Source organism: Trichoderma camerunense (assembly GCF_050948025.1).
Source record: "Trichoderma camerunense strain CBS 138272 chromosome Unknown V8C40scaffold_1, whole genome shotgun sequence".
Taxonomy (NCBI): Eukaryota; Fungi; Ascomycota; class Sordariomycetes; order Hypocreales; family Hypocreaceae; genus Trichoderma; species Trichoderma camerunense.
Genome location: NW_028145369.1, coordinates 1,729,014 through 1,756,542, shown reverse-complemented (window position 1 = coordinate 1,756,542; position 27,529 = coordinate 1,729,014). Strand labels below are relative to the sequence as shown.

At 51.4% G+C, this 27,529-nt stretch overlaps 6 protein-coding genes across 6 annotated transcripts; 4 read left to right on the top strand and 2 right to left on the bottom strand.

Moving 5' to 3' along the window:
- The first annotated feature begins 14,290 nt into the window (after nt 1–14,290).
- Nucleotides 14,291–14,629, top strand: V8C40DRAFT_230123 (uncharacterized protein). The gene has a single exon (XM_083212633.1). The coding sequence runs from the start codon at nt 14,381–14,383 to the stop codon at nt 14,579–14,581; it is 201 nt and encodes a 66-aa protein (XP_083079173.1). The 5' UTR covers nt 14,291–14,380; the 3' UTR covers nt 14,582–14,629.
- Nucleotides 14,630–15,897: 1,268 nt separating this feature from the next.
- V8C40DRAFT_10490 (SAM complex subunit SAM37) lies at nt 15,898–17,554 on the top strand. Its single transcript, XM_083210713.1, has 2 exons — nt 15,898–16,250; nt 16,317–17,554. The coding sequence occupies exons 1-2, from the start codon at nt 16,103–16,105 to the stop codon at nt 17,462–17,464; spliced, it is 1,296 nt and encodes a 431-aa protein (XP_083079172.1). The 5' UTR covers nt 15,898–16,102; the 3' UTR covers nt 17,465–17,554.
- V8C40DRAFT_230119 (GPI-anchor transamidase subunit GAB1) lies at nt 17,420–19,184 on the bottom strand. Its single transcript, XM_083212632.1, has 3 exons — nt 18,906–19,184; nt 18,570–18,837; nt 17,420–18,503 (listed from the first exon to the last, which is right to left on the bottom strand). The coding sequence occupies exons 1-3, from the start codon at nt 19,054–19,056 to the stop codon at nt 17,645–17,647; spliced, it is 1,278 nt and encodes a 425-aa protein (XP_083079171.1). The 5' UTR covers nt 19,057–19,184; the 3' UTR covers nt 17,420–17,644.
- A 220-nt stretch (nt 19,185–19,404) lies between these two features.
- Nucleotides 19,405–21,504, top strand: V8C40DRAFT_230117 (mRNA-binding ribosome synthesis protein NOP7). Its single transcript, XM_083212631.1, has one exon. It carries the CDS (start codon nt 19,464–19,466, stop codon nt 21,429–21,431), a length of 1,968 nt encoding a protein of 655 aa, XP_083079170.1. The 5' UTR covers nt 19,405–19,463; the 3' UTR covers nt 21,432–21,504.
- V8C40DRAFT_230116 (uncharacterized protein) lies at nt 21,505–24,004 on the top strand. The gene is made up of 2 exons (XM_083212630.1): nt 21,505–22,089; nt 22,183–24,004. The coding sequence occupies exons 1-2, from the start codon at nt 21,829–21,831 to the stop codon at nt 23,875–23,877; spliced, it is 1,956 nt and encodes a 651-aa protein (XP_083079169.1). The 5' UTR covers nt 21,505–21,828; the 3' UTR covers nt 23,878–24,004.
- Nucleotides 23,993–26,607, bottom strand: V8C40DRAFT_230115 (uncharacterized protein). Its single transcript, XM_083212629.1, has one exon. It carries the CDS (start codon nt 26,129–26,131, stop codon nt 24,305–24,307), a length of 1,827 nt encoding a protein of 608 aa, XP_083079168.1. The 5' UTR covers nt 26,132–26,607; the 3' UTR covers nt 23,993–24,304.
- Between the last annotated feature and the right edge of the window lie 922 nt (nt 26,608–27,529).

The following is a 27,529-nucleotide window of genomic DNA, read 5'->3' as shown; positions in this document are numbered from 1 at the left end:
GATCCATGCACGGCCTGGCGAGAAGCAGAGACGAGAAAAGGTACTTTGGGCACAAGTATCGACCATTGATCACAACTCAACTGCTGCAGGCGTCCCGCAGCTGAGCCTGAGTTGGCACGATTTGGCTTCCCAGGCTCGGCCATACAGGCCTCGTTACGCTACACCCTCTTGGCGCGCCTTCCCCTCACCTCAGTGGGCGAGCAAAAAGGCTGAAGCTATCACGAAGAACCAAGGTGTGTAGCTCCCCGACTAGCGCCAGGCGAAAGCAGACGAAAGCTTCAACTAGATTTTACTCATACTCTATTAGTCATGGCCCTTTTGCCAAGGCCTTTGAAAATAAAGTTTACATCGGAGCATCTCTGTGCCGAATCAAGCGAAGGAGTAAAAAGCAACCTGAATTCAATCATTCCTTCAAAAACGATGCTCCTCACCTTGGCGATACGAGGTTCGTGGTGAGGGTGCCGTACCGTATTCGTACGCCCTCGTGGAGATTTTGACAAGCGCCCGCCGCAACAAAAACACCTACCCTGTAAAAAAACACCGCGGGAAAATAAAGAGCGAGTGTAACACAAGCGCTGCGGACGCACATGGCTTTTTTTCTCCACGATCTGCCCACTGTGAGTAATTCCAACACGTGTGATGCCGTGTGCTTTTTAACGGGTATTCTCTTATGATGAGAGCGGCCAATTAACCCGGCCGCCGAGATGCAAGTATGATGTTAGTGTTAGTGTACAATGTGCTATCTCGACACACCGGACGTTGTTCTCCGCACCGCTGTCGTCATATATCTCAGGCGTAGAATGAGAGGGGTAGACACCACCAGCAAAGACGAACGAAAAAAGTCAATGCGACGATGGCGCAGGACAGCTCAGCAATTATCCCTTCATCCGCTGCTTTTCTCGTCTTGTCGTGCTTTGCTTGGCATCAACTCGAACCACGATATGGCGCGAGGAGGAGGAGGGGTGTAGCATCCAGACACATCCATCAATGTATGAAGCCCAAAGCGGCGCAATTCTACGGGAGGGCTGACAATCCTACAAAAGCCTCTACTACTGCAATGCACTCAAGTGCGAGTACAACCTGATACACTTTCACCTGTAGGTGATCAGTGACCGACTTCAACCAGCGCCCTGGATCGCTCGCCATGAACACAGCACGCACACGCTTCAAAAGGCGAAGTGTGGCAGCCTCTTTGATCCCATCGCTGATCGCCAGGGGTCCGTGTTTTGGGGAACGCCACAAGTAACCCCTGCCCACCACGTGGAAAATTAGTGGCTTGACGGCAAGACTCCAAGACTCTTTTTTGCTGGTGGAGCTGCGCCTGGTCACTGCGCCCCCAAGAGCAGCTCTCCACAAGCAGGCCTCGTACGAGTGCAGTGATTGATCAATCTCGCTATTCGAATCTACTGGGTATCGATTGCTGTAACTACGGGAGGAAAGGGGAGCTTTGATGAGCTCAACTTTAGGTCATGGCCCCACCCTTCGCACTGACTCAAACGGCGTTGACGCAGCTAGCAAGACTCCAAGCGCGAGTTGAGCACTTATCGATTCCTGCGGTAGACTACGGCTAGGGCGTGAGTGTTTCGGGGGTTAATCAGCTTCCGACATATAGAGTAAATTTAGATGTCCTTGTACAGACATTAGATAGGCACTAGAGCGGCAGAATTGACCATTTCGGCGATACGAATGGGTTCCAATGCTTTGCTGGCGGCTCATGTTGTCTTATCACTGCTCCCGCAAACTGCCGAGCTCTTGTCTCCGAGCCGCGTCATGCTGACAGTTGAGTGTTACAGTAACAGTCGATCTGCATCACTCAGGCGATAACCTATGCCCGAGCAAGCCGAATTCATTACCAAGCACGTTGTTAAGCACTGAGGCAGCCGTCTCAGCCTTTTAACCATGTAACAGAGAGATGGAGATGAAGATGACATGGAGAGAAGGCCGCCTTGCTGATGGCGGATCCGAGACAGAATGCGGCAGGTGTATCAGGTAAAAAGGCACGACATCGAGTATTGGCACGTCATGCGGTGCGGCTGTATGCAATCCTGTGGATGACGCTGCAAAACGGAACATTCAAGACTCACCTTACTGCACTTGTGCGGCATGGACCCAAATCCGTCTGTCATGACAACAAACGCGCACGCCCAAGGGTACAGGATACAAACCTACCCAGTACCTCGTAGACACCGGTAAATCATCATGTAGGGCATCTGCACAGGGTGCATGAGGGCTGCCACAGCGACGGTACGGGCCCCCGTTCTCAGACCAATAGAAGCGCATCTTCGCAGGGCTCTGGTGTGCCCGTTCCTGTGCCTGGTCCTCAGCTTTCAGCTGCGTGGCTGCGCCGAGGCCCTTGCGAGACGGGAGCCGTGCGGCTGGAGACGAGGGTTCGCAAGGGAGCAGCCGCCGTCGCATCGTCGCCGCAGCCCGCTCATAGTGTTATCCATAGTGTTGCTCATAGTGCCGCTGGCTGCTTCTGCTGGTGCCGTAATAGAAAGCGGCTCGTCCAAGAAGCGACGCAACATGGGCACACGCGCATGTACGAGTATCGTATGTATTTTCGTTACCAAGGGCCCGTCTCCAAAAATAATGCACGCACGTAATCCTCTCCTGCAGCTGCGGGCGTCATTGGCAAGGGACCTGCTGCATGGAGGATACCTGGGATGCTTGACTCGTCCCAGTAGAACGGTTTTGCCCGCACGACAAGGCTGAGCAAGTCTTTGAGATTTCTCTCTCCCCCGGCCCTTGGAGCCCCGTTGATGCCCAATCACCTGGGCTGCGCGCTGTGCGAGCATCACAAACGGACGCCCTCTTGTGTCTCTCGATTCGAAGTAGGGCGGTAGTGTTGTATCATGGATCGGGGCCAGCCCAGCGAGACAGACGCAAGGATCCCCGCAATCATGGTTGTGATCATCTGACGATGGACCAGGGCCAAGCTGCCAATCCTACCATGCACGGTGAACAGCTGACCCTGGGAAGCTGTACCCCAGAGATGGCAGATTTGCAATAGCTTGGACAAATCCATGCCGTATCTCTCGAAACCAACTGGCTAGCACGGCGAAAGGTGTGCAGTTCAGTTCGGTGGCTGCGTTGGCCCTTGGACAAGGTACGAGATAAGCGGCGAACGTTTTGACGGCCACGCCGTTTCGCTTAGTCGCCAAGCATTTGATGATTTTCGTTTTCGTCGACCAACAGCATTTTGAAGAGAAATGAGAGATGATAAAGGAGAAGAATGCCTGCTGAACTCTGGTTAGAAGGCAAATGGAACGATTCTGCGACCCGGCAACCGAGTCGAAGCAGCCAATGGCATCCAATTATTGACCACTCGCAAATTCAAGGCCCGAAACCTTGAGCTCCAAAAACGTAAAAAGAATCAGGGCAAATTTGGCCAGCAAAGCTCGGGAAATGCGGAGGGCAGACGAGCCACGGTGATTGGCAGGCGCCAGTTTGCGCTAGGACGGCCCAGTTGACTGGAACCCCCTGGGAGAGCTGGAACAAGGGGCCTGGGGAGGGACATGGAGGGACGCCACTCTCGCTTTTTTTTCGATCAGCTTTCACTTTTCGCTGGGCGCTGGGCTGTGATTCGGCGTCGACTCTTGTTCTCGAGATGGTAGGGCTACGTGTGTTGTCGGAGCGATGCTACCCTATGCTTATTATGTACAACGGCGAGATCTCTCTGCGTGGCATTTCACTCCGCAAACCCGACCAGACCAGGGAAGAAAGAGGACTGGCGCCAGGAGGTGGCGAACGTTGGACCGGGCAGCGACGGGCGTTGAACGAGCTTGGTTCCTGTCAGAAAGTTGGCTTGGGGGATTTTTTTTGGTAATTGAGTTGCGACGGCCGGGGAGAGTGATCAGTCAGAAAGGCAGACTGATGAGAGGGTGGTGGTGAAGGTTTGGAGGTACGAGTACCTGCATAGGGGCAACCTCTTTGAAGCGAATTCGCTTGGAAAAGGACACTTGCCAGGGGAGGGCAGAGAAAGTCAATTGTGTCTCATCACAATCAACCCCTGGACACGTTGTAAGTGTATTTTGTAGGCGATATGTTTGGTTATGTATGTGTGATATGTATGCTTCGCACCTAATATGGCACTTGTGCACTTGTTTATACAAACAATGATATGGATGCCGCCCCAACAAAAAAAAAAAAAAAAAGATATGGCCACAGGTAGGTCATTTTACTGCTAGTGCGTACATATTCGGGACCCCCATTTAGCCGCGATTGCCTCATCTTACAAGTTTTGCACTAGAAGACTTTCTAATTTCTGTTCCCTTTTTCTTCTGCCGCCGGCAAAACGGCAACCAAAATGACAAATACCGACCTCTTGGTAAGCTGTTGGTTTACGTTTACTATTCACGATTGAGAAATTGCAAGTAACAACAAAAAGCGTCAAAAGGCCGTAGCCTCCGGTTTCACATTTAGCTAGACATGATGAAACAGCAGTTTGTCGATACTGTTCAGTCATCCGACACCCTAGTCACCTCTAGATGCAAGGTATCCGACCATCGCGGCGTCATGATCTGTCGTAATGAACTCCTGCTCCGCACGCAATTTTGTTCTTGCGTCAACGATATCCGAGACTCTCGAACTTGTGTGACTTTTTTGTTGCTTCTTCTTCTTTTAGAAGGGGGGTGGATCGATCCACCGTACTCAATTAAACCTTGCCCACCCCCCTGTCCCAGTCCCGGCACAAAGGCAGACGAGACAAGAGAGAGAGAGAAAATAGTACGGCACAGAAATCTGCCCGCAGCCTCGATCAATTCGAAACGGCGGTGTACTACGTACTCAGAGTGTGTGACAGGCGTGTGGGATGTACCGATTCGGTTGATGCCAAATTTGGGAGATTGGGAGGAGCGCTAGCTGTGGGACAAGGTTCCACGATGGGCTCTCTTTCGATACACGGCACTACTGCGCACACGTGCTTGGAATACGGCAGCCTCTTCGTACTGCAATGCATTCCTTCCATCCTGCAAGGCGGATCCTGCGGGTACAACCTTGGACCAGCTCGCCTCTGAGGGGACTGGGAGGATTCGCTTTGGGGAGATGCGATACGGATAAGCTTGCAGGTCCTTTGTGCTGCCATGTGATTACCGGGTAGCATTGGCGATCGGCTCGCAAGGCATCCGTCTGCCTGGATTTTGTAAGTACCGTCATACTGTAGGACCAAATCACGAACTGTGCCACCCAAGGCTTGCATCCTTCAATTCTTTTTTGACGTGCTAAATTAGTGCTGCTCGTACGGAGTGGCAGAGTTCAGTATTACACCGACTGCCGATCTGTCAAAGTGTAAGACCTGTAATTGTAGTCCGGTGCTATTACTTCGTACTTCGCATACATTAGCAGCATGTACTATATCGTCTAGCACTGGCACTACGAGTACGCGATAATGTCGGAATCCAGAGTGGCCGAAAAGGCCCTGCTATCGAGGAAGCGAGACATTGGAATACCAAGAAGCAAATGTCTTAGCTGTGCCGTCTTGTTGTTATTTCGCATCACATGCGAGTACGAAGTACGCGTAGTCGCAGATGCAATGAGAAGGACAGAAATAAATGAGACATTGAAAAAAAGATAAGCAGGGGGTGGCAAGCGGCACCATCAGGCAACTATCCACCCGTCAAAAAAAATAAACGAAAAAAGAAACGAAAAAAAGCCCAGGCCAGGTACCCGTCCTGTCGCGGGGTGGCTCAGACACGAACAGAAAAGAGAAAAAAAGGATGACGCCTTATCCGACTTACCGACAGCCCTGTCGTGTTTTCTTATGAGTGAGGCGGATACGACGTCCACAAGTATCTTGCCCCGTGCGCAGCCTTTCGTCTCTCTCTCTCCAAAGACCCTTGCACCCCGGCTGGAGTGGACTCTTGTTAAAGTGATTCGGTTTTTAATACCCTTCTTCTTGGTACTCCATCGTGGATCAAAGGACACGCCCGGATATATCCGTAGGCTCAACTTTTTGCCCTGCTTGTTTAGTTAGTGTCCACTTTGTGATAAGATGATTTGTGTTTATCAACATATCATGTTTCGTTTTTTTAATGTCTATTCTCTTGTGTAGAGGGCGTTGGGAAATTACAACAACGGGCGCATCGTCGTGGACAAAGGACTCGGCAGTTTGTGATGCGCGCTGTCAACCCTCAATGAGCATCACAGAATGCGAGTTGTCAACAAGACTAACCCCAACACATGCCATGCCTGCGATGATCCTGGGCACAAAAAAACATCCGTGAACGAGCTGCTATCAAAAAGACAAAGAGACAGAGGGCAAAAAAAGAAAAAGAAAAAAAAAAGAGGACCCCTATGATTTCATCGCTGCCCCGCCCCGAATGACTCTTAATTTGGAACGTGCATCGATAGACGCATGCATGTGCTCACAGTAATTTAAATCCCATAATATTATATGCGGTCGGGTTATTTTTCTGGCGGGTAATGAATGCTCCGAAAAAAAGAAAGCACGAAAAAAAAGCACTTCTGTCAATCTCACTGCTTCTCAACATCTCACAGATGTCCCCACAGATGCCTGGTAGCACTGGCATGTTTTGGGGAGGAGCCTCTGAATTTGATGAGCATACCCCATGTTTTGTTGTAGGAGCTAGGACTGGCTGACAGCTTCATGGCATCAACTCGCATGTCGAAACCGCCATGTGAGTCATTTGCCCAGCCGCGGTGTTGAAGCCCAATGATAGACGCCGCCGTACGCAGGGATGGGCGTGTTAGTTCCCTTTGAGCCTCACACACAGAGTCACTGCCTGCGAGGGCGAACCACTGGGCGGACGACTCAACCATCCCATTCCAGGTCGGTGGGAATTTGTCAACAACGTGGGAGGGTAAGGCTGCAGGATGTGTGAGTGAAACGGGCTGCTACTGGCCAGTTCGACTGCGTGAACGAGTGACATGCGGCAGAGAAGGGCGACGGCACTTTGCCCAAGTACATACGCTTGTTGACGTGGTGCCTTTGGTGTGACGGGCCAAACATCTGGACACCGCATCGAAAATGCCACTAACACGGCCAACAAAGCACACCTCACTCTTTTTTTTCTCTTGACCGTCAAAAAGTCCATGTCATCATCGACTTGTCTTTAGCTCGGTCTAGGAGCCTGGAGCCTGGGCGGTCACGAGCAACCCAGAGCGGAACGGACGGTGGGGGGTGCGTCTTACACATGTTTGCTCGTTACCAAAGCCTCGGGCGGCAGCATGAATTTTTCTTTTCTTCTTTTTTTGCCCGGCCTGGTACCCCCATCATTGGTTTGATTCCCACAAGAGCGAAAACCCCCGATTGCCGACTTTCAACGTCAGTTGGCGCTTGACCGAGGCCTCGGCTCTGCATCGTCCCGCAATGCGGTGAGTGACGAACTAAGGCGCATGGAGCCCTGCTCGAGTCGTGATACTCAAGCAGCTAGTATAGCGGTTTCGGTCTCTTACCGTCTGCTTTTGAAATTGGCGTCTTGCTTAAGGCGCTCGATGGAAAAAATGGAAGAGAAAAAGAACAAGCACGGACCTTTAGCCGCTTTTCTAGACAGATTTTTCATCGGGCTACATCTAGCACCGGCGATGCCATTAGCAAGACTGGTGGCCGCGAATATAACGGGTGGTCTAAAGAGGAGCCCGGTGTAAGCGCCCATCGGCCTCAATGCTAAACTTGTAATGCCAGACCCGGAGCTGTCAGTTAGGCCAAGAAAGCATGATGCCTACAGATACAACAAGCACCGTTTCACTCCCATCGAATGTGTTACAGCCAGGGTGTAAAACGTCCAGCATCTAAGGGCAGCTGACGAGAGAAGACATGTTCAAAAAGCTCCCGCCCCGCAAAATCGCGATCTGCTTCTGTGGCAGCCCTGCAGATCACCCAAAAAGAGAAGCAGGCATTCTCTCAGCAGTCTTTTTGTTGGCCCTCTGACGTCGTACTCGTACCATGCCAATCTACTCTACACCGTACTGCTGCATTGAGATTGAGAAGGGCCATCAAAAACCGGGGGAAATAAGACACACCCCAACTGATGTACACCGCAAAGGGCCCATAATCGGGTATCAAAGAACGCTAGATGTTTTTTTTTCTTCCTCATGAGCTTCGTAGCGCGGGTTCCATCTTACCCACCGGCATTTTTCATGCAAAGCAGCATGTTTTTTTTTCTTGCTAGCATTTTTTACCGCCTGGAATGGGATGCTATAATTCTGGCGGTCAACAAGAGGCGACTGCAGATATGCATCGGATTGCCGGACGGGGTCGGACTCTTGAATCGCAGGGGCCAAGACCGCCAAGCCCCGCCGAGAACTGGGGCGATTTTCCCTTGGAGAGGGCACCTGATCACTTTTTTTTGCTGGCCTTGTGTGTGATTGGCAATGTTGTAGAGTAGCTACGTCGGCTACGGTGTGTGAATCACACGCACACACACTCGCATATTTCAGAATAAATGACAAAAATACGGACAGCGAGAGCAACTTGGGGTCTGTCAGTTGTTGTTCGGAGGAACCCCCCCTGTCTTTGGTTTTGCCCTTTTTCCTTCCTCAGCTCTGCATGGTCTAGGCCACGATGGTACTGTTGCTGTTTTCGTAGTGCTGCTTGTGCAAATCCAATTTGAGAAAGTGGCCCTGCGCTGCCCCACGATTCTTGCGCCGCACCCTTATTCCGTATTCTGATGTGCCCAGCTGGTCCTTGCGCCTGGCTGAAAACGAGGGTGAGATTGGAGCGAACGGTCCTGTGAAAATTAAGGACAGGATGAAACGTGCTAGAGCTCTTCTCCACAAAAAGAGGTGGCAGGAAAAGGAAATGGAAGGGCTTCGGCGCTAGAAAGAGTCGGGCTTCCAGAAGGCTTCCATACGGTGGAGCCGAAATGGCGTCTGGGCGCTCCGTTAAGGAGAAAGGAAGGGAGCTTGGAAGCCGTCGAAAAGGCGAAAAACGGAGGCGAGTGGGCCGGGATTTGATGATATTCCTGGGCCATGGCAAGGCAAGCGTCCAAGTTACGGAGAAGAGCGGCTAGTCCGTTTCCCAATCGATTCGTACGCCCGGGCGAGGGCGCTTGGGAGAGTCGAGATTTCGTGGTCATATCCATTGTAGAGGCAAAGTGACAAGTGGAAAAGGTACATACATACGAGTGAAGAGGTACGAGTACGGCGCTACGCTACCAAGGTACGCTGCCTACGTGCGTGGAGTTCAATTGCATCTACCGGCCGACAATGAGTCTTACAGCTGGCCTGACTGACTGGACTGGCTGCAACAGGCCAGTGTTGGAAAACGGAAAGGGGGGAGGGATACGTGTAAATGCGCTGTACGATATGTACTGCTACTGCTTGGCTGGCCGTGTTGTAGGCACCTTTGCGTTGTACAGGTAACATGGGATATGGGATGGGGGAATGGCGGGCGGCAGCGGTACCTGCAAACGATGGCAAATGCAGCCAAATTCCGGTGAGAGGTGGCAGCCGTTCGTGTACTTTGGCTTAGCCCAGGCCTGGGCTGGGCGGCGCAAGGCAAGGGAGGCTGCCAGCGCAATTTCGACGCGCAGACGGTTCTGGTTGGCTGCTGGAGCGAGGCCAGGCCTATTGACCAGAATTAGAATTCGAGACGGACGGCGTCGAATCAATCAATCAAAGGGCACTCACCGTTTTCTGGTTGCCTATCTCGGCACTGCTGGCTGAGACGGTAGAGTTACGAGTTACAGGCAACACAACTGCTAGTAGCTTCAGGCAGACCGTGTCTGGTGTGTGTGTCTCTCTCCAAAAGTCAATCCCATCAAGTCCAGTCCATCCCACCGCCCTCCCTGCATTCAATTGGCAGCAGGGATCAGGGCTCGACAGCGCCTCTCCCCCCCCTGTGCCTGTTTCAATTTCCTACCTGGCCCACGCTGGGCTGGCCGCTGCGTCACCAGCCAGGGTTGCATCAGCTGTGAGAAGCGCCCAGCGCACACGGGAAGGCCTGTGGGGGCTGCCATTTTGCGGTCTGGCTTTTCTGAGCACTAGAGCAGAGGGCAGAGGTACAAGCCCCGCTGGTACTCGCAATTCTGGGCTGACGTATGTGCAGCAATGCATGCCCGTCATGCTCAACAGGTACCCGCGTCGATTGTATCTCGTACTCTGCCCACCAATTCGCACACCCCCTCCCCCCTGGTCGGATGCCTACTGCGACGCCCCCTGGGCTGCTGCGCTACGATACAAGTGCCCTCTCTCGTCAGATTCGCCTTTCCATTGCCTCTCCAAAATACATAAGGACACTTGCCCTCGCCTCTCCCCACGAACTGTCTACTCCCCAGATCATCAGAATCACAAAGCAACAACTTCTTGCACACCAAACCACTTAAACTACTCAAAGCCTGACACTTGAACTTGCTACTCTAGCACTCAAGCCATCTACTCTCGACCACCATCAACTTACTTACACGGGACGCCGCCTTCTACCGTCGTCCACAACACCAAACTATCAAGCTCTCACAGCTTCAACAAACCCTCACAACCACAATGCCTGCTCAGCGACCTTCTCACCTTCCTCCCTGCCCGGGTCCCCCACCCAGCCGACCTCTTCCTCCTCTGCCCAAATGAGAGCCGCGCCCGCTCTGAGGAAGATATCTCGAGGATATCATAACACTCTACAACTTTGAGACAATGGCTACACCCTCACCTTGGCTAAGCCTTCTTGGCCATGGTTATCCGGATCTACTACACAAGGTTTCACAATTACTTCTTTTGCTTTGACCGCTACTGGTCGACGGCACATCGCGAGCAAATCTGCTATGCGGAAGCGGATCTGAGCTGCACGTCACCACTTCTGCTGCTACTCTATACTCCGTACTTACAAAGTCGTTCCAACCGCTGCGGGGCTGGACATGACACAATCTATATGCGACCTGCTCTCCCGAGCTGGACATGCATATTCGGGGTCATCTGCTTTCGCTGCGCTGCTCGCGGCCGAGACTCCCCCCACCAAACCGAGTGGGCGTGTCGACATCGAATCACCAACCCTGGCTCTCATCGGCTTCTCAATGGCAACCTGAGCAATTCTCTCAACAACAACAACCGTCATAGCCGCCAGCATTTGGACGATGCCCCACCAAATCTCTCAAACCGCCTGGCCACATGACAGGCTGCGTTTAATCTCTCTCCACACCGTCCTCGCTGGCTCGAGCGGGTACTTGCACTCATCTTTCGATCATCGACTTCGCTTGTGTCGTGTATGTGACGCAATCTCATACACACATCCTTTTTTCTAATACTATGTAATATTTCTTATACCTTTTCTTTTTCTTTCTTCTTTTTTTCCATTAGCAATCTCACTTTGGCGTCATGCATTATCAACGTCTATGAAAGGCGGCGGGGGGGAACACTCTACTGGCATTGGGAATTGGAAGGGAATCATGTACTACTACTACTACTGGAGCATTCGTGGGTTCGTCGCGGAATACCCTGGGATGTTGACGACTGGGTTTTGTTTTTTATTGGATTAGGTCGGGATACGATGGGCAGGAGATAACGATTGAAATGTGGGATTGAAACTACCATCTTGCCCCGTCTGGCAGTCATAGACACTACAATGAAACTTGGCATTTGCTGCTACCACCATTACTCTCTGTCTCTCTCTGTGTGCTTGCTCCCCTTGTAAAAAAAAGCGTGTCTTGGTGCTATGATCTTGTTGGGTGATCGTCCGATGGGCAAAGTGACCTATCGCCCGCAATTTGAGACATTGTTATGGGGCATGTTTTATTAAACCAAACGAACGAGTGCTACGTTCCGCATTCATCTCGTGGCCGCTGCGCCTCCGGAATGCCAGGCCAGATGGCCAGGTTATGCGCACTTACTTAGGCAGAGGGTTACTACTACGAGTGCTACTGAGTCGGTGGCCCATCTCCGGACAAGACCCCCTGGCCACGGCCGATACTTTCGCTCTCTTTCAGGTTGTAAATCACTCAGATCATGCCAAGCCGCTGCCATCATTGCCGGTGCTCCGTGGACTTCCGTATGCGCATTGGGGCAAAGGGAAAATACTCCGTACGCTGTCTGTCTCTGTTACAGTGCCGCCGCCGCTGCCAAGATAAGGCAGAAAAAGGCAGAAGGCAAAAAAAAAAGAGGGCAGGTTGTTGCGGAATTCTGGGCACTTCCGGACTCCGTACAATTTGCCCTTTCTTTGTCCGTCGGTGGGAACGCTGGGATGTGGGGGAGAAAGTACTGGACGACTACTACAGTAAAAGGGCAAAAAAAAAAGGGACGGGGACGACATCGACTGGTGGCCGAGGCTATTCACGGGGAGGCCGCCATGGTCTGTTTTTTTACTAAGGCGGGCTCCATCTGCTTTCTTTCTTTGTCAAAACTTAAGATACAGTAATTACACCGAAGGAGAAATGATTGACTGCCGGCTTTTTGAGTTCAGCTTGCTTGGGGGACGCCATTCGGGCTGAACCGTGTCGGGATACCCATGTCTTGATTTTTTTCTTTTTGGGATGTGGACGAGATTTGATGAGATGAGGGTACGATGCGGTGAACGTTGGGGCGGGCGGGCATCGTGGAGCAAAACTAGCACGTTGTCTAAAATGAAGCTATCCATTTGAATCGAAAAAATTTCTTCTTTTCGGGCTTCTAGTGGGAGATGTAGTTTTCCCACACCCCTTCTATTGTTTTTTTTTGTTCTTGTATTTTTGCTCTAGACTGACCGCTGATGGGTCTTGCCGCTGGGCCGAGGTGGCGGTGCTGTTGCTACCTTTTCTCGTGGGCTAATTGGTAGCCTGTTTTCGAGTACGAAGACGATGCTGGATGTATATTATTTTGGTGTCTAGTGTGGTGTTCATGACTCGGGATTGACTGGATTTGGGGGCCATGTTGCCCGTGTTCAATCTAGGATGCTTATATATCAGCTGGCATCTTGCGGAGATGTGATATCTATTTGTGTGGATAATGATAGGAACTGCGGGTTCAATGTTATTTTCTTAGCACGTGTATATACTATTGATGCAAGTATCCATTACGACCTGAATGTAGCGTCGGTGGCAAAGGGAAAGTTCAATTGAAGTCGTATCGATGTTGTTAAATTACATATGCACGATTTAGGGGGCGTTTTGTTCGATCGCACAATGTAATACCATGAGGCGACAAATCAGAACGCAGAGCCGTGCTTTGACGCAAGGGACTTTCAGCATCAATTGTAAACAAAACGCAATTACGTACGGGCTCGGGGGTCCAAGGGTCCGATCTTCAGGGGTCCTCGAGAAGAAAGAAGATCAAATCGAAGCCCTGCGCCGATGCCAACATCAAATCATATCTGTGCTCATCGCACTCCGTACTGTAATATCCCTATGCACTGCACGAGCACGCTTTTGGCAGTGGATCTGGACTGGACTGCAGCAGCACTCCGTACTCCGTACATACAGCCAGAATTACCCCCTGTATCCCGTACGACTCTGCAGTGGCGATAACCGCTTCTGGCGACACCATCGTCAACTACAGCAGGAACCCGTCCATCTAGTGCCAGGGCTGTGGCGAATTGAATGTTTCAGAGTCTGGAGCCCCTTTGAGAGGCGCGCAGCCTGGCTGAGCGGAAAATCGGCCATGGGACTGCTGCCAATAGTTTGAACGGAGACGCCGCCGATGCGATGCGATGCCTTATTAGCCCATTTTGCACAGGCAGCGTTTCAGGATGCTCAGCCAAGCGACGCGCATATTACGAGTATTATACGTGTATTACAATCCGTACTCGCACAGAGATTCAGAATTGCAAATGCTTTGGTGTCTGCACCTTGTCTTGAGACGCAGGAGACGTCACGTGCCGTCGATCCTCGAATGTTTTCTGTGTTCCTTGTTCAACGAGTGCGGCTGGACACCTGCCTGCCACGTATCAACGGGATCCCTGACAGTCTAATATCGCGAAAGGGCCAGGGGAGGCCGTCATGATCATCGTTGGCTGATGCCATCGGGCTCAGTAGGATGCTCGATCCATGTCGCCAGTGAGTCAACCGATGAACGAATGATTGACACGTTCCCTTGCTTGCGTTTCAGCTGGCAAGGGTGTGAGGGAAGAATGCCATCGTGATGGGCTCGTACGAGTTACCATAGCCGTGCTGTGCGTGTACTTGTGCCACATGACCTTGTCAGGATGTGTTCGTAGAGTACGGGAGTGTTACTGGTTCCTTGGCGATGGATCGTCCTGCGAAGGCATCATGCAGTGTTACATACATGTACATTGGCTCTGATGCGAACACACAAAACATACGAGTACATGCACAATACTTGTACGAGCACTCCTTGTGTTTTTCGACAACTACCCTAGCTGTGCGAACACAGGCAGCAAGCATGGCACAGACACGCTTCTATATCAGGAATCCTCGTACTAGCAGGCTTAAAATCTGCCTACAGCCAACATAGTCGTAGTGTCCATCTGCTTCTCTCGCTACTCCGTACTACTAGTAAGATTAAGATGTCTTGGCATCATGTCTTTGTGATAGGTAATATATCTCGACGTGTTTGCGGCCTCCATCTCTGCCAAGGGGTGCCCCGGATTTCCTTTTGCCCTATCAAGCCACTTCACATGCGAAATGAGGACTGCCACGCTTCTAGCTATTCTTGTCTATCTGTCTTTCCAGCCGCACTCTACCATAGCCGAGGCCAAGCCCTCTAGTACGAGTACGAGTATGATAGACGCAAACGTGGTGCTAATTTGCGACAGCTTGCTGCTTCTGGAGTAGGATACACGTGTAGTCTCTCAAATGGAGTGAGGCGTGACTTTTGACGAGATTGGGTGACCTGCATGTACTCACCTCAGCTGATATGGCCAAGTCGATGACCTCACGAGCGGCGGGGACTGCTACCTTGTTCGACTCTGCCGATGGATGGCTTGCTGCCCCGCTGAATTGACTCACAGCTGTAAAGCACAGATGTATCTGCCCTGGCTGTTACTTGTTAGATAAGAGAAGAAAGGCTTAACCGTTATGTCCTGTAAGAAACGGAACTTGGATGCTCCACCGTGTAAAACTTGTCTGTAACTGATGCTTTACATGGGATGCTGTTGAGTCATTATGGATATTGAATACGATGATAGCAATAGCTGATGAATAAAATACCCAAGGGTAGAAGTTTCAGCAAGCCTCTAGTTCTTCCATTTATACCCGTTAAGAAGAATTGGATGGCTTCCGTTACGACTCTAGTAGAGATTGGGTTGTGAAGTTGTACTGCAACAAACTTGTAAAGAGAGTTGCCTGCGCCAACTCAGTAATCAGTTATTTGAATATTAATTTTTTCTAGAGAAAACTTTTGGTTCTAGTGAGATTAGAACGAGTATTGCTCGCTGAATACATAGAAGCTATATACCTACCGGAGCAATGTTTCTGACGTTGAAGACAGCATAGGTATATAACATACTCAGGTACTCTAATTCCAAAAAAAAGATGCTCTTTTAATGAGGTCAAATTCGGCTGCGTGAATGCCGACCTCATTATGCCATATATCGGTAGTTGTTCTTGGTTTGCTACGCTAGATCGTGGATGAATCGATGTACACAGAACGAGCTTTGAATGAGATTGAAGCCTTGTTCCTTTGATGAAGTGCAATAATAATAAACAAATGGAAGTTCCGAATGATGATTTTGTCATCAAGAAATAATTTCTTTATTTCTTCTCACAGATATATAACTTCGAGACCATGCTCGTCTACCTCAAGATGTGACTAACCTACGATACTAAGCCTCAGTCTGTAACCACGAGGGATACATGTAAACTTTTTAGCCTACAACTGGATATTACCATTCGAACATTCAGTATTACTATATTTGACATCGATTTGATTTAATTGTTGAATAACAAGTGCAAAGTGATCGTGTCAAGCACTCAAGCACTGCCGTGTAGTTCATGTGGTACATCTCAACATTAGTGGGGCACCCAAAATAGTGGGGTCGGTTGAACCTTTCTTGGGACTTGATGCCTCTTCTCTCAGTCTTGGGCATTTTCACAATCAACGACACTCTTAAACAGCTCAGCATAGCAATTGTTTACGCTCCATCCAGTCTCATTTCACAGAGACTTTGACGACAGATTCAGCAAAATTCTCATTATTACATAAGCTGGGAGGTGATAGTTTGTTGTCCTGACCGACGTTGGAGTGGCCACAGAAGCGTTTCCGTTGAAGCGTTTCAAGCCTGGTTGAGATGCTGCATCTTCATGTCTGGGGCCCGGCCTTTGGCCTACCGTCCATTGATGCAGAGTGTCTGGCCATCATAGCATATTTTCACAACGTACTGCCATCGTCATCATGGCGTCTCATTCCCAGCAATGATCCCGCCGTCAGCCCATCGAGTAAGTTTGTCAACTACGCATCAGGTGGCGAAGTGATATATGCGGACTCTGACCCTTCAATTTCAGATCTCCTACCAGCATTGCAGCATGAAGACAAATGGATAAGCGGATTCCAGCCTATTATAGAGTATCTAACTTCCGCAGCCATTTGTGACGGCCTGGACGAGACGCTCAGTCCTATTCAACGGGCAGACAGCGTCGCTTATGGCGCCTATCTGAGAACTCACGCGGGGCCTCTGATTGATCTATCATTATATGTTTCTGCGGCAAATTGGGCCGCTACCACCAGGCCCGCCTATAGCTCGTTGCTGACCTTTCCCCTGACATGGACCGTTCCGACTTTGATCAGGGCGGAAGCTATCAAGCGCGCAGAACATCTTGGCCTAGCTGAGCTGGACACTGACTTCGATCCCAATGGCGGCCTTCATCTCTCTGCGGGCAGAGACGCACTCCCCGAGACCTTCCGGCGGCATATTCCTTTGATGACCAAGAAAACTGTGCACGAGGAGATGACGCCGGAGCAAGCTACAGCGATAAGGCTATTCGGTCTGACGGAAGATTGCCTTACCGTGCTAAATGATTTGATCAAAGGGGGAGATGAAGAGCACCCTCGATTCTTCACAGATGCCGCGGTCTCTTCGCTGGATTGTTTGGCTTTCGGGTACCTGGCTCTCATGCAGAAGCCAGCCGTTCCGCGATCTTTCCTCAAGGACTGGCTAGAGCCGAAAACCCCCAGATTACACAAATTCGTCGATTCCATGCTTGCTGCCATCACCGCACGCGGCGATCTTCCCTGGGTAAACCCCGAACCAACATCCGTCGCTCGCTTTGGCGGCCGCATTCTCGATTCCGTCTTGCGCCATATCCCTAACCTGGGAGAGCACTATGCATCTGAAATGCGCCATAGGGCCGAACACCAGAAGACAGGCTTGGATCAGAGAGCTATCATGCTAATCATGGGCGTAGTCCTCACTGGCTTGGCCACGGGCTATGGATTTCAGGCCTACAGGGCGATGCAGCCGTTTGGAGCATCGACCCAGTCGTGGAAGCCTAGACGGTCGCGCACAAGATTGAGCGAGTTTGGGCAGCTTGGGTCAATGCTGAGCAGCGCTATGGGACCCTTTCAGCCTGTGCCAAGCGGCCACGATGTGGGAGCTCGAGATCAAGGAGGGCCTAATGGAATGCTAGTAGAAGTTGATTCTGAAGTAGATTGAGGAAAACAAAAACAAAAAGACAAATCAATTTCGGAATACAGAACTTTACGCCATGGTAAATGCCATCCTTCCTGATAAGCCCGTTCTACCGCCATGGTATTTATACATTTTAATCCACCAAGGATATCATATTCAGTTTACATTTATTATTTAACTCCTGTGAGACAAAGCGTGTCCACTCTATATTTGCCGAATCTCCTTGCCCACCATCTCTGGTCGCTCGACTTCCCACTCATCTCTTAGGACTGCAAATGTCAAATCGGACACAAACAGACTCTGGCCTAAACTCCACACCAAGGTAATGGCATAAAAGAAGTTGGCATTGCCGCTACCAGCATATATCCACAAATGGTAAAATGCAGGGCCGAGAAAGGTCGCGTAGAGCATGGTGGCAGAGGCGACGTAAGTGTATCGCATAATGGGGTATAAGTGTCGGAACAGCGCCAGCATGGCGAGGAACAAACTCGTGTCCGCGATGGACGGGTAGGGCTTAAAAACAGCAAAGATGCCTAGAAGGATCGTCAAGACAGCCAGAGGCTGAGTGCGCAGCCGGATGGAGAGGCCGCCGACGTATATTACAAGGTGTAGCCAGAAGACGGCAAGGAAGAAGGCCCGGAAAGAATCGAATATCTCGATGAAAAAGTACCACCATAGTCCGACGGTGGGAGTCAGGTCGGACAAGGTGAGCTGGATGCCATATGTTCGAGCTAAAAAGTCCCACGAGTTGCCTGTGAGCGCAAACGACATGGCCAACAGGAGAGAGATGCAGACAGCTGCAATGAGGATAGCCCTTATGGAGAACTGGATGGCGGAGTCGACTCGTCGCTTTTCGGATTGGCGGTCGTACGCGAGGAGAACTAGAGGTGGGAGGAGGAGAAGCGGGTACATGGAAAGGTAGGAAGCGAATGAGATGGCGACCATGGCATTGAAGGGAGAACCGGACAGAGCTTTGGCAATGGCGAAGAGGATTGCGCAATTTGTAAATACACTGGTTGATCGGCCAATGCAGGTGGCTATGGTGTACGGGTTGAATAAGAAGCTATATGGCCTATAAGTTAGCAGCTGATTCCATTCTCCATCAATTCTTATGGAAGGGAAATCTTACGCCGCAGCTACCAGAAGCCCTGATGATCTCTTGGCTCGCCGAGGAGATGTAAAGTGTTTCGACTGGCCGGCCTCTCCCGAATCCGCAATCACGAGGAGCGCATATGCGCTGAGAAGATCGACGAGGATATATAGCAAGGACGTGAAAATGGGCCAAGCCTCGACGTCTGGGAGGAGCGAGAATAGAGGGAGGAGCAGCGGCGCCTGGTGGAAGACACCGCCATCGTAGGGCCAGACATTGTGGTTATACAGGAACAATCCCTCCTGCACTACGGAAACAGTCAGTGCATCGGACTCAATGCCGCCTCTCGGCTGTGGGAGTTGCGATGCGCCTTACATCGTTTGAAGCTCGTCACGGGGGTTGAGATCTCGACGCGGCCCGTCAGCAGATCCGGCAGGCTGGGGAAGGCGGTGGACAGGACGAGTCTCAGCAAGGCAGCGCCAGCGAAGACGCCGACCTTGCTCTGCAAAGTCATGGTGGTCGACATGGCATCTCCTAGGCCATATTGGAGGAGGATCTTTGGGATGGCTCTGCTGAAGCTCGGCGGATTGGAGGGACCAGGATCGAGGCCACTTGGCCGCAGTTGAGCCTTGCTGGCCAATCACAACAGCTACCTGGCCAGAGCTGTGCCTGTTCTACTGGTAAGGTACAGGCAGTCTCGACAGTGGCTGGTGGGTGGCTCGTGAGTGGCTAAAAGTGGGTTGGGCGGTGAAGCACAACTTGGGCAGCTAGTCCTGTTACAGACAACGGCCCAGGCGGTGGCGCATGGCATTAAAATTTCCGGCCTGGTAGCAAGAAAAAAAGTTCAAACAATTGGCGATTGATTTAGTGCCCCGCGGATTTTTTTCACAGAGCATCAAAACCTTGCCATATAAATCGCCAACAGTCGACACAATGGCGCGGATCAAGAAGAAGGGACAGGCCGGTGCGGCCAAGAACTTCGTGACGCGAAACCAGGCGATCCGAAAATTGCAGCTCAGTCTCCCCGATTTCCGAAAGCTTTGCATTTGGAAGGGCATCTATCCCCGAGAGCCTCGCAGCAAGAAGAAGGTTTCCAAGTCGTCCACTGCCTCGACCACCTTTTACTACACCAAGGACATTCAGTATCTTCTCCACGAGCCGCTGGTGCAAAAGTTCCGCGACCATAAGGTTCTCGAGAAGAAGATTTCAAGAGCATTGGGCCGAGGAGATGTCAGCGATGCCGCTCGACTGGAGGGCAATGCAAGCCGACCAGACAAGACCGGAAAGCCGACCTACACTCTGGACCATGTTGTCCGCGAGCGCTACCCGACGTTTGTCGACGCATTGAGGGATCTGGATGACTGTCTCTCTATGCTCTTCCTCTTTGCCAACCTGCCCTCGACCTCCATGGTGCCCGCCAAGATGATTGCCCGCTGCGAGCGATTGTGCCTCGAGTTTCAGCACTATCTCATCGTGTCCAAGAGCCTCACAAAGTCCTTCTTGTCTATCAAGGGTATCTACTACCAGGCAAACATCCAGGGCGAGAAGGTTCTGTGGCTGGTTCCGTACAAGTTCAACCAGAGAATCGTCGGCGATGTCGACTTCCGTATCATGGGAACCTTTGTCGAGTTCTACATGACACTTCTCGGCTTTGTCAACTTCAGGCTTTATACTTCAATTGGTCTCAAGTACCCGCCCAAGTTCGATGCCGTCAAGGATGAGGATGCTGCCGAGCTGGGTGCCTTTACCCTGGAAGGCAAGACTCTGGTTGGCAGCGAAGAGCAGAGCAAGTTGGAGGACGTCGCTCACAAGCCAGACCCCAAGGTCCAAGCTGCTGTCAACAAGGTTCTCAAGAACATGACAAATGGTGCTGCTAATGACGACGCCTCAATGGCAGACACTCAGGAGGCAGATGAAGACGCCGCTGGTGCCATTGACAAGTTTGAGCCCGCTGCTCCTGGAGGCGACATCCTCCCCCAGCCATCATACACTGGCACTAACCCCAACAACCTCTTTTCAAACTTCACAATTTACCTGTCTCGTGAGACTCCCCGCCAGCCCCTAGAGTTCATCCTCAAGTCCTTCGGCTGCAAGCGTGTCGGCTGGGACGCCGTGCTCGGTGGTGGCGCTTTCACAACTGATGAGCTTGACCCATCAATCACTCACCAGATCGTCGACCGACCCCCGATACAAGCTTCAATGAATGAGGAAGGTGATGGCGAGGATAACCAGACGGCGCAAAAGCTGGCAGCCAACAGACGTGTACCAGGCCGGATATACATCCAGCCTCAGTGGGTCTGGGACTCTGTCAACGATGGCGAGCTGAAAGAGCCTCATGTGTATGCTCCAGGTGCATCACTGCCCCCGCATCTGAGTCCCTTTGTCAGAAAGGTGCAGGGAGCCTATGATCCCACAATGTCTCTTGAGGAGCAGGAGACTGAGCGCGAAGCCCTCGAGGCTGGTGACGATGATGAAGAGGTTGATGCGGATGAGACTGTAGAAGGCATGGATGTTGCAGAGGATGATGAGGATGAAGATGAGGACGAGGACGAGGCCGACGAAGATGAAGCCGAGGAGGAAGAGGATGAAGATGAAGATGAGGACGCAGATGAGGCTTTGCAGCGACAGATTGAGCTTGAAGCCGAGATGTCTGGCAAGACAGTCAATTCAAAGGCTGCCAACCCGAAGACCAAGGCCAAGGAGGATGCAAAGAAGGCCCTCGCAAAGAAGGCCCGTGAAGAGGCCGAAGACCTGGATCGAGCCAAGGGAATGTTGAGCAAGAAGAAGAGAAAGCTGTTTGAACAGATGCAGTACACAAACAACAAGAAGAGCGCAGAGGATGCCAAGCTGCGATCCAAGAGAAGAAAGTTGGAAAAGGAAAAGGCCAACGGCAAGGCGTAATTTCGGGACGTACTGTTTAATACACTAGTAAATAGGATTCAACGGCGTATATGCGATGAAAATAAAATGGATTTCTCTTTAATACGAAGATGTTTTGAGATTTAGAACCGGCGTAATGATGCTTACGGGATTGATGTGAAATGTGTGAGAGCGCTGTGTTAATGAGAATCGCGGACTCGAAATTTTCCTAGCACGTGAACTTATACTTTTCACCAAAGTCTTCAACCTCAACTTTTCATCAACGCTGGCATTAAGCATTCATTCCATTCTGCACGAAACCGATTAAACCCTTATTCTATGATATTATTTAAAGGCTTAATTGTTAATAAGACTAAGTGAACTCATTTATGTTACGAAGCAGCCGTCTGTCGCTGGTGAGGTGATTGCCGGCCAAGGCATGAATCGAAGCTCTCCCGAGTGGGATCTCGACAGCGACGAGATCGCATCCGTCACATCCCAAGATCTACACGATAACCGACCAAACCGATGGACAGGAACCCAGAGAACATGGCAGCGCTTGACGGCGGAGGAGCGGCGGCTCTGGCAATCGATGGAGGCTGTCGAAGGTCAAGATTTGGCGATTCACTTGTATAACGCATATGCGCTCAAGAAACGCGGAAGAGATTCTCAAACTGCGCAGGATGTTACGGTTACCCTGGTACGCTTCTCTTGTACCAATCTCATTGATTGACGCACCTGTCTCTTGACTCATGAGCGCTGGCTAGAGCGATGGGCTGACATTGGGCGACAGGAAAACGGAGAGCAGGGCATATGGGCGCCTCCTCGAGTTTGGACAGCGTGGCCGTTGAACGAGAGTCGTGTCCCGCAGCAGAAGCACATCCGGAGAGAGGATGACGATGGGTATGGAAGATTTACATTTCGCAAGGCGGAGCGACGGATGCCTAGCTCTGAGCTGCATGAGGAGCTGGGGGCGACGATATTAAGGCTGGCTGGGGAGCGTTTTCACAGAAGCAAGGCTAGAGAGCAGAGGAAAACCGTGCTTGCATCTATTGAGGCAGATGTGGCGCCTATGAATCAAGGCGAATCTCAGAGAGAAGGCCAAGACACACCCGGCGTATCGGATCCATCTTCTGAGGATGAGAAAATGATGCTTGATGATGAGGGAGGCAAGGATGAGGCGGCACAACCAAAAAGAAGGAAGGAAGAGATACCAGGGACAAAAGAGCCCGTTATGTCTTCCAATGACGATCTGTCTTACGAAATCATTCGACCATCTGTTCGGCATATACTTTCACAGCTAGACTCGACATTGCAGATCCTCCACAATGCCCGCATCGCCACCACAAACTATGCATCCGATTCTTCAGCAACCTCCGACTCGGAATCTGATGCCAATTCCGGCCGCAAGCGTGGACGTGGACGTCCTCGAAGTACTCACCTCACAGGGACGGAAACCTCGCCTCATCCAGACGGCGCAATCACCCCGAAAGCTAGCAAAAGAGGCCGTCCACGGAAGGTCCACATCCCCCACGAAGGCGAGACGCATGAAGAAATGCTTATTCGCATCGCCCGCCAATCCCACAGAAGACTCCCGGCAGTAGCGCAAGACAGAGACGCAGCGTTCGAGGAATGGCTTCGCCAGGGCGATGAGAGGCTGGCGCGCGAAGAGGCCCTCCTTAGAGAGGAGGAAGAGCTGGGCATCGAGCCGCAGGACAGTGCCCAGGAGAGACGGCTTCGCAGGCTCGGCCTCCGTGACTGGAGCGACGTTGTCGGCGCTGCTGCCCTGGCAGGCTTCTCGCCTCAGGTCATTGCCCGGACGGCAAAGCGATGTGCTAATTTATTTGGCCAAGGCATGGTGATGAGGCGTTTAGACGAGGCGCCTGCTTCCAGAGCACCCGCCTTTCACACCATGGAGTACCGGCCGGAGAAGATCAAGCTCGGCTCGGACGAAGATTCCGATACAGACAGCCAAGCGGGTGCCGCAACTGCTGCTTCGTCCCGCAACAACACGCTCTCTCGTCAGGCGTCGCTGGCCCGCCTCTCGAGCCGCGGCCGTAGTTCGTCCCCTTTCCGTGGCCGCTCCTCGCCTCACTCGGCGTCCTCCGCCTTCGGCACACCCAGGAACGGCACGCCTAGGAATCGCTCGCAGTCGAAATCCCGATCGAGGTCCCGCTCCTCGGCAGGCTTCCACCTTTGTCCGGTCCCTACGTGCGAGCGCTCGGCTACGGGCTTCACGAGGAGGCAGAATCTGCGGCGGCATATGCAGCTTGTGCATCCTGGGCGAGGAGATGAGGATGAGGAGTGGGATAGTGAGGACGAGATGCTCGGCGCGGTGCATGTGGATGGCTTCTTGAAGCCGATTAATCCTGCTAGGGGATGGAGGGAGAGCGTGGCAGCGAGTTCATTGGTGATTCGGAAAAGAGGGCGAGAGAGGCGGACGGGAGAAGATGACGACGACGACGATGATTATAATAGGGGGTCATGACCATGATGGCCGAGTTGAGACATGAGAGCTTGAAATTGCGAGTTCCAAAGTCACAATATTTCAAGAACAAAAACAAGAGTTCACACAAATGCAATGAAGAGACCAGTATGGTTTTGGCTAATTCCTGAATTTCGCTATTTGATTTGAATGCAATCCGTTCCATGACTTATGTCTATACCCAGTGACGCCCATGTAGTGTACAAAAAATCCCGACATCTCGCAGCCTTGAGGCGCTCAAACAGCCATGCTTACAGAATCGCGAGATGAATAAATAGCCCTAAACAAAAGAAAGAAAGATAAAGAAAAGATAGGAAATAAAGAAGTAAGAAAAAAAGGAATATAGATAGTCTCCTTATGTTCTCTCTTCATGTTATAAACCAGTAAAAGGAAAAACTGCTACCGCTTCGCTTCGCTCTTGTTTCTGGCATCAAATATGATCATCGCTTGTCTCGGCTTCTGCTTCGCTGGGCATTTCATGATGTACCTCGCTCTGTGTCTCAGTCTCTGCCTCGCTCTGTGTTTCGGGCTCTGCTTCACTCTGTGCTGTGTGCTCTGCTTCACTTGGCGCCTCGCTTTCCGTCTCACCCTCAGCGGTCCTCTTTCTCGCTTGCTCAAGCCTTTCTACTGCATTCCTGATGATTTCATATTGCTCACTCAGCGTCGTTTGAACCGGTGCTCCGGACCCTTCTCCCCAAACATCAGAAGAATCTTCATTCCGGTTGAGCAAGTCACTCAGATACAGCTGAATATCCTTGAGCTCCTCAATCAGAGAAAGGAGATGAGAGATGGTGTTGGAATACTGCCCATCCACCTTCTTCAGCAACACAATTTGCTCGTCGAAATTTCGTGGCTCTTCCATGAAGCTGCCGATATAGGCCCAAATGGATGAGAGCAGCGAGTCAGGCTTGGCGGTTCTTGCTCCAGGGAGTTGTTCGGCTTGTTCGTTGATGACGCCCAGCTGTGTCTGGCTCTGGTGGAGGAGCAACAAGAGGGCTTTCCCTTCATCCAGGAGTTTCCCCAACCGCTCTTGAACGAGAGTGACATGTTCAGAGTATTTATCCAACAGAGCCCGATCATTTCCGGCTTGTTCTGATGTTCTGAATAGACTTAGCGGCCGGATGGCCCAAGCTATGGCTGGGGGCAATGAGGGTGCCTCGGGTTCCATAGATAGGGAATTGATGTGGCGTAGGGTCCAACGGTTGATATTGATGATGGAATCAACGGTTGACCCAATGTGGATATAAAATGTCTGCAAATCAGCACCCGCCCGGCCAACCTTTTCAATATAGCCATTGAGCTCCAAAATGAAATCTTCTCTAGCCGCGATTTCAGTCTCTTTGAGAAGAGCTCTTAGGTTTCGGGTAGCCATTTCTGAGCTCTTGAGTTCAAGAGGCATGGAGAGACCATATGCGCTCTTATCCAGCACACTCTCAAATCCAGACTGAACCTCCATAAGACTTGTGAAGTCGATAGAAGAAGCAGCCGCACGCTGAGATGTGTCGGCCTCGAAGAATGGAATTTGAAAGTTGGAAACACCCGGGATATCTTGCAGAGATGTAAACGAGAATGATTGGACCTTGTCGCGGGCGTCCTGGACAGAGATGCCATTGACGTGAAAGAGGTATGCGACCAGGACGATTGCGACGGGTATTATGATGTAGCGGAAGACTTGAAGTAGTCTCTCGGAGGAACTGGATGCTGATGAGCCTGGCTTGGCGTGGCCCCAATTAACCGAAGCCTCGTTTTGCTCCTTCAAAAGTCTGGCATATTCTCTTTCTTGGTCTTCGTGCCAATTGGCAGGGGCCTGCTCCCGCTCAGAATCCCACACGCTGCCTTCTTCGCTATCGTCATCGGTAGTTCTGGCAGTCCGTGAGGCTTCGCTCGCAACTAGATTATTGGCTTTGACGAAAGGCATTCGGAGTGGCATTTCGGGCTGCGGATAAGAAACACGCTGCATCGATGTAGCAGCACTCGAGGGAAGCGTGGGGCGGAACGGTTGTCGCAAGATGACGTCTTCGTCGTTTTGGAAATTGGCAAAGTCACGAATGCTGTCTTGAGAGGCGAAGCTCATGTTGTTCTGGCTCTGGGAGAAGGATTCCTGGGTGGGATACCCAGAAGAGGGCATGGCGCTTGACGGAGGGCTGAATTCTTCCCCGGGCAGATCATCCATGATGCTTGTGTCGAAGCTGTCGTTTTCACCTTCGACGAGGCGCCATGATCCCTCGGCGGGGATTTCTCGCCGGCACGGTGCCATATTCTGTCGGAAGTCGAGTGTGAAAAAAGAGGAAGAGGTCCAGTGGCGTGATCGTTAGGCGATAGGGAACGGTTATGTATTGTAGCGGCTTGTTGTGTTGATGGATAGCGAGGTGGCGGTGTTGGAGTTTGTTGATGGATCCAATCAATCTCTCGTCTCCGACCCAATCCTTCGAGATGTCGTGAATTATGTCGGAGGCTAGACACCGCAATCCAATGCCGGCCGCGGGGCTTCCAGACAAACCCCGAAGCGTGAATCGCGAGACCGGGATCGCAATCGCGCACGAGGCAGCAGCTGCTGATATAAAGTTGCTTTCGATGGACGTGACTTGGCGGGATCGCGTCGCGACGGGCAATGAGTCACACAGACGACGGCAAATAAGAAGAGCAGCGGCTCCAAGAAGAAGCGCAAGCGCAAGCACGAGCACGAGCAGCGACTAGGCAGATGCGGCCGTTTGATGAATCAAGGAGATGGAGATGGTGGATTTGCAGTGATGAAGCTCCCGGTCCAGCTAGGCTGCATCGAGGGCGGGTCTGAGCTGCTTTAGTGCGGTATGGAGAGCTGGAGAGTGTGGAGGGGCGGCACTTGGACGATTAATGCCTGTAAGTTTTTATTCTGCAATGTCGACCAATCCGATTCGTTGCTCGAGGGATTCCAGAGTCTTCATGTCGCTTTTATTAGGGAGAGAGGGATCAAAACAGTCAAGTGTCGAGTATCAGGTAAATCGGGATCTCGTATTGTTCCCAGTAGTATGTGAGATGGCTGTTGCTCCCAGTGGGCTTCATGCTTAACCTGGCGGATAAGCTGCAAGTGGAGGTAGATCGAGGCACAACTGTGTCTCTCTCCTTGGGCCGATGCGAAGTCTTTTTTTGTCTGTATATCCAGCTCTAACGCGGCAATCCTCTTGGCGGTCGCATCCAGTAGATTCCTTGGTTCAAAGACGGCCGATATGTGCCAGAATGTATAGACGGTGAATCTTTAAGTTATTGTTCTTTGCAAGATGTATGCTTCACTCAGATCCAAAGCGACTAGACATGATGGATTCTGGCTGCCTTTTGTCGAATCTGGCCGTTTGTAAGCACTTATAACCATGTGTCTGTCTGGCTGGCGCATGAAAAAGGTCTTACCGGCCATGTGGTAACGCACCCGATCTCGTGCATCCTTGTGGCTGACTACTAAGGTGAGATGGTTGATTCAAGATGTTTTGTTTGTTTGTGTGCTTGGTCAGCACCATAAATTACCGTGAGATGGCCTTTTTTCAAGTAATGGATGAGCCAGCATAAAATAACATGAAATAGCAAACATGCATAAAACTGTTACGATATCATTTCTGAAGGATTTCCTCTCTAGAAAACCCCGCGAGGAGGGGCCTTCATCTGCACAAGCGTGTGGGTGGAA